Consider the following 4,608-nt stretch of genomic DNA (forward strand, 5'->3'; position numbering starts at 1 on the left):
GGAAAACCATTGCAGTCTAAATAATAAGAACCAACCATAATAAACAAACTAATCATAAACTTCCTAAGTTCTGGAATTTTAAAAAGTATTAACAGTGCATATATAAAATATGTGTTTGGTTGCAGGGCACTTAAACTGATATAAAAAAGTAGTTGCATGCCTCAAATGAGCAAAGGTGCAGGTAAGATGATGTGTGCTATTACAGTTGATATTTACATAGATAGTGCTATGTTTTCTTTAAAAAATGCCTCCATTTACACTAGCATACATTTTGTGAACACATTTAATACATCCATTTAGGACTCTGAAATCAGTGGCATTAAAGACAGCAGAGATATGCTATCTACTATCTAAAAAAGACCAAAGCTGGTTTTGTAAGTCACCAATACAAAGCATATCTTGGTTTCCAGTACTCAGTAACTTATTTAAGCATATGACTAATTTATGCAAATTAAAGAGATCTGTGATCATTTTTCCAAAAGTTAGATTTTGAAAATCAGGTTCTACAAAAAAAGCGGATTTTACAAAGCTTAAAATTAGAAGAGATGTATCCATAAAATACTTGGGTGGCTCCAGGATTTTGAAAAAGGGGAGTGCAGATGGTGTGGCACATATCAAATAAAACACTAAACTTTTTTTTCCAGTTAAAGAGAAACTAGATGCTTTACTAATAAACAAAGGGTTAGCACTTTTTATTTATTGTGGCTAAGTACAGCCAGTCAAAAAGCCCAAGGCTGAATCATTTTAAATCTTCTCAGGTTAGTCTAAGCTACATGGACTGATACTGATAAGCAGGGATCCTTGTTTTCTCTGTTTACAAATAGCAAATTTTATGATAAAAATCACAAAATCTCAGATTAAAACAATGAGAATCCAGATTTTTCTGCAATTAAAATGAAACACCGTTATATATACAGGTATCAGCTGAACACAATGTTTTGTTGATGTATTTACAATTTTAAAGCAATTTGGAAACCTGTGAGTACCTCAATCACTATAACATAATACATCCAAAATACCTGTACATTTTGGCATTTAATTTTGGTTTTTTATCATGGAAAATCAGAGCTTCCCCTGCCCTCTTCGTTCACCAGGATGTGAGTCCAGCTGCGGCTGTCCCCCCCCCGCCCACTGCTTTGTAGTGCAGAGCAGCCCCGATGTGCTGGTGCCTGGCCCATGCCATTGCTCCTTACTCTCAAGCCACAGCCCCCAGCCCTCTTGGTGCCCCTCACTCCTGACCCCAAACCCCCTGGTGCTGCTGGTAACCCTCACTTCCCACCCACAACCCCCCTGGCCCTGCTGGTGCCCCTCACTCCCCACCCACAGCCCCTCTGGCCCTGCCAGTGACCCTCACTCCTGATCCACGGCCCGCCCCAGTTGCCATGCCTATAGGGCTAGAGACCTGGGTCTGCAGTTCCTTGCCCCTCCAGCACATGTCCCTTATGCTCCCCATGGGAGTGTGTGCAGTAACTGGGAACCAGCCCCCATTCTACTCCTGGTACAAGCTGCCCCGCTCCATCCCTCTCCCCATGCGGGCCCTGCAGCTGTGGATTCCGGCCCCGGGCCCAGGCCTTGTGTACCACCTGACCTGGGCAGCACCTTTGGCACCAGCCCTGCCCACTTCTTTCCCTCCCTCACTGTGGGGCCTTCAATCCTTGCCCCCCACCCTCCCTGGACTTACCTGCAGGGAGCTGCTCTCATGCTGCCTGGCTGCCACATTCATGTGGTACCTCCTTCCTGATGGCCCTTCTCCTGCTCCCTCCAGCCCTTTGCAGGCTGGAACTCTGCCAGTCTGCAAGGGGAAACCCACCATTTTTTGTGTTCTTCTCCTTTAAAGAAAATCCACATTTTTCTGTTTTAAAATGAGAAAATCCTCATTTTACTGTGTTTTCCTATGGTGTACAGTAAACGTGGATATCTGCTGATAAGCAAGTGAACAGACAGTTGCTTTTTATTCCAGAAATCCAGCCCCATGCCTGCAGTCATCCAGGCCACAAGCTGGGGGGCACTAGAGCATGCTTTCCCGCTTAGTTGGAGCAGATAGCTTGGGGAAAGCTAGCCCACCCACCCTGTGAAGGAGGGTTTGCAGGGGGAGGTGCAAAGCAGCATGGGATGCTGACGGACACTTGAGTTAACTTGAATTTGGAGGGGATCTAGGACAAAAGTTAAATAAACTGATTTAACCTAAATTAGTTAAGTCTGATACTACATCCAGGTTTATCTTAAACCAGTTTTGACCATTTTGAAAGCAGTGTATGTGCACTGAACTTCTCTTGTGTTACAGATTTGGACCAGTTTTGGATCACTTATATAGGTTGAGGTGTAATTTCTGTCTCTAGCCTATAAGATTAAAGCAAAAACAAATAGATATATTGGAATGTGCACTAATTTGCTAGATTATACATAAAGCTAAAAACACAATAAACTAGGAAAAAAGAGTTGATGTAGTAAAAGATATTGCTTCATTAGTCCTGTAGTCATTATAGTTAAATGTACATACCTTATTTGGATTCATAAAATAAAATCTAGCTTTCCTGAGTGTCTTGAGAGTGCCTCCAATACTTCACTGTCAGTCTTTTCTATACTTGAGATTATATTACCAAACCTGAGTTAAGCTTTTTAGCTAGAGCTAAAAGCAGTTTGCAGGGCTGGGAGAGAGCCTTTTCTGGTAATTTCTCTCTTTCAACAGACAGCAACATTCAGAAGAAAGGATAGTTTCAGCAGCAGAACATTAAGACCATTAAAAAGGAGAGAGGGTCATTAACACCTGTGGAATGGAGCCTGAATCAGGGATATGACAATGAGCCATGAAATCAGTTGACTCTCTCAGCACTGCCTGAATAGAAATGCAGCTGTCCCTCCCAGTAGTTGGCTTTAAATTTTAGGTGGAGCAGGTGGGTGCAGCTGCACCCCACTGCACCTTCCCTAAAGCTGCCCTGATGAAGTCATATTTATATGTCCATGAAAAAGGCTTTTATTTTAGAATTAAGTATTCTTCTGCAGAGCTTGTTACCCAAACATCTGTTATTATTCCCTGCTATTTCTGGTTATATATAAAATGCATACAGAATTACTGTATCATATCTAATATAACATGAAGGAGAGGAGAAGCTGTCTCTCTTTTCTGTGAAGTTTTTAAAAATACAGACAAAAGTGTCCCAGAGGTATAACTGTAATAAAACTGTTTAGCCATTCATGGGAACAGATTTCTGTTGTCTGTTTTCATAGACACTAGGGGTGGAGGGGACCTTGGAAGATCATCCAGTCCATCTCCCTGCCCCAGGGGCAAGAAGTCAGCACATGTCCTGGAGGCTATGTGCTTTAAGCATGGTATCTTTAGCTGCTAGAGATAGGATGGGGCCCAAATCACACCAAAGACTCTGATTTACCAAGTAGTTAAGTTTTGATAGAACATGTGGAGTTCTCTCTATTTGTAGATCTATCTTTAGGAAAGAGTAGCCTGTGCATTGAATCTTCGTGGATACATTAAGCTTTGGGTCTGAAACATAGGTCACAGTTAAGGCAACCTTAACAGAGGGAACAAAAAGAAAACAAAAGTCTGTTTTACCTCATTGATATTGCATTAGCAGTTCCTAAACAGAAGAGAATTAAAATATTCCTGTAAGGTGTTCTTTACTGTTCTTTAGTTGGTAGTGGTTGAGATAAAGGAGAGGTGTTGTAGGTGTGCTACCTTAAAGATGAAAGAAAAAGCTCATTGACAAAAACTGAACATTTAAAATTACTGCTTAAACCCTTTCCCCAGGGCACTGTCAAGCAGCTGCTAGTGTTCTCTGAAGCAGAGGGGAATCCATGCCATTTGGATGTCTGTGGAAATTTTCTGGCTGTGGGAACTGACTTGGCTCACTTTAAAATCTTTGATCTTTCTCGCAGGTATGAATATGGATTTATGGGGATCTTTTTCTGTTTCAGTGTCTGGAGTGAATTTAGAGGTGAAAAGAATTAGTTTACTGGAGGCCTAAGGTAATGTCCAGCACACACAAGAACAAAAGACCCATCCTTAGGGCCAGGGAGGGACCACCGATTATTTTCTATGAAATAATTGGTGGTCCCTCCCTGGCCCTAAGGATGGGTCTTTTGTTCTTGTTAGCAGATACCTTGCAACTTATAATGTAAAAGATGGAGGAAACAGGAGAGTTAGAGATTGAAAATCAGTAATCATGTGAGGACAACTGGAAAACTTGGATGTCACTGAAAATTGCCATACTGAAACAACTAAAGAGATCTCCTGTGTCCCCCCTAAAATTGGCCTTTGTTGGTTGGGGAGTGGGGAGCACTGGCCCCCCTAAGACATGCCAGCAGCACGTCTGGTTTTTCCAGCAACATCAGTCACCAGGAAGAACCAGTTGCCTATGTATGGGTTGTAGTTGTTTTAGGGTTTTCCATATAGGTTCCAGGGAAGGATGGTATGTCATAACCAATGGTGTGCAATTCATGGGGATTTTCTTTTTGTACTGCAGCAATTCTTCATGTGGTATCTGGGTGGCTCTTTCAAAAGTATGATCTATCTCTCTGGAGGAGTGTTCTTGTTGCGTGAAAGCCCTTTTGAGATTTGCGAGGTGACAATCGCAGGTATGATCTCCTCAGTAC

General features: G+C 42.2%; 1 protein-coding gene across 1 annotated transcript in view; it reads left to right on the forward strand.

Moving 5' to 3' along the window:
• IFT140 (intraflagellar transport 140) overlaps positions 1-4,608 on the forward strand; it is a 275,996-nt gene that overhangs the window by 107,883 nt on the left and 163,505 nt on the right. The window contains exon 13 of the mRNA XM_019507634.1: positions 3,764-3,891. Within this exon, the coding sequence (XP_019363179.1) occupies positions 3,764-3,891 (128 nt within the window). The remainder of the gene's footprint in view (positions 1-3,763; positions 3,892-4,608) is intronic.

Source organism: Gavialis gangeticus, unplaced genomic scaffold, assembly GCF_001723915.1.
Source record: "Gavialis gangeticus isolate Ggan-Ray unplaced genomic scaffold, GavGan_comp1, whole genome shotgun sequence".
Taxonomy (NCBI): domain Eukaryota; kingdom Metazoa; phylum Chordata; order Crocodylia; family Gavialidae; genus Gavialis; species Gavialis gangeticus.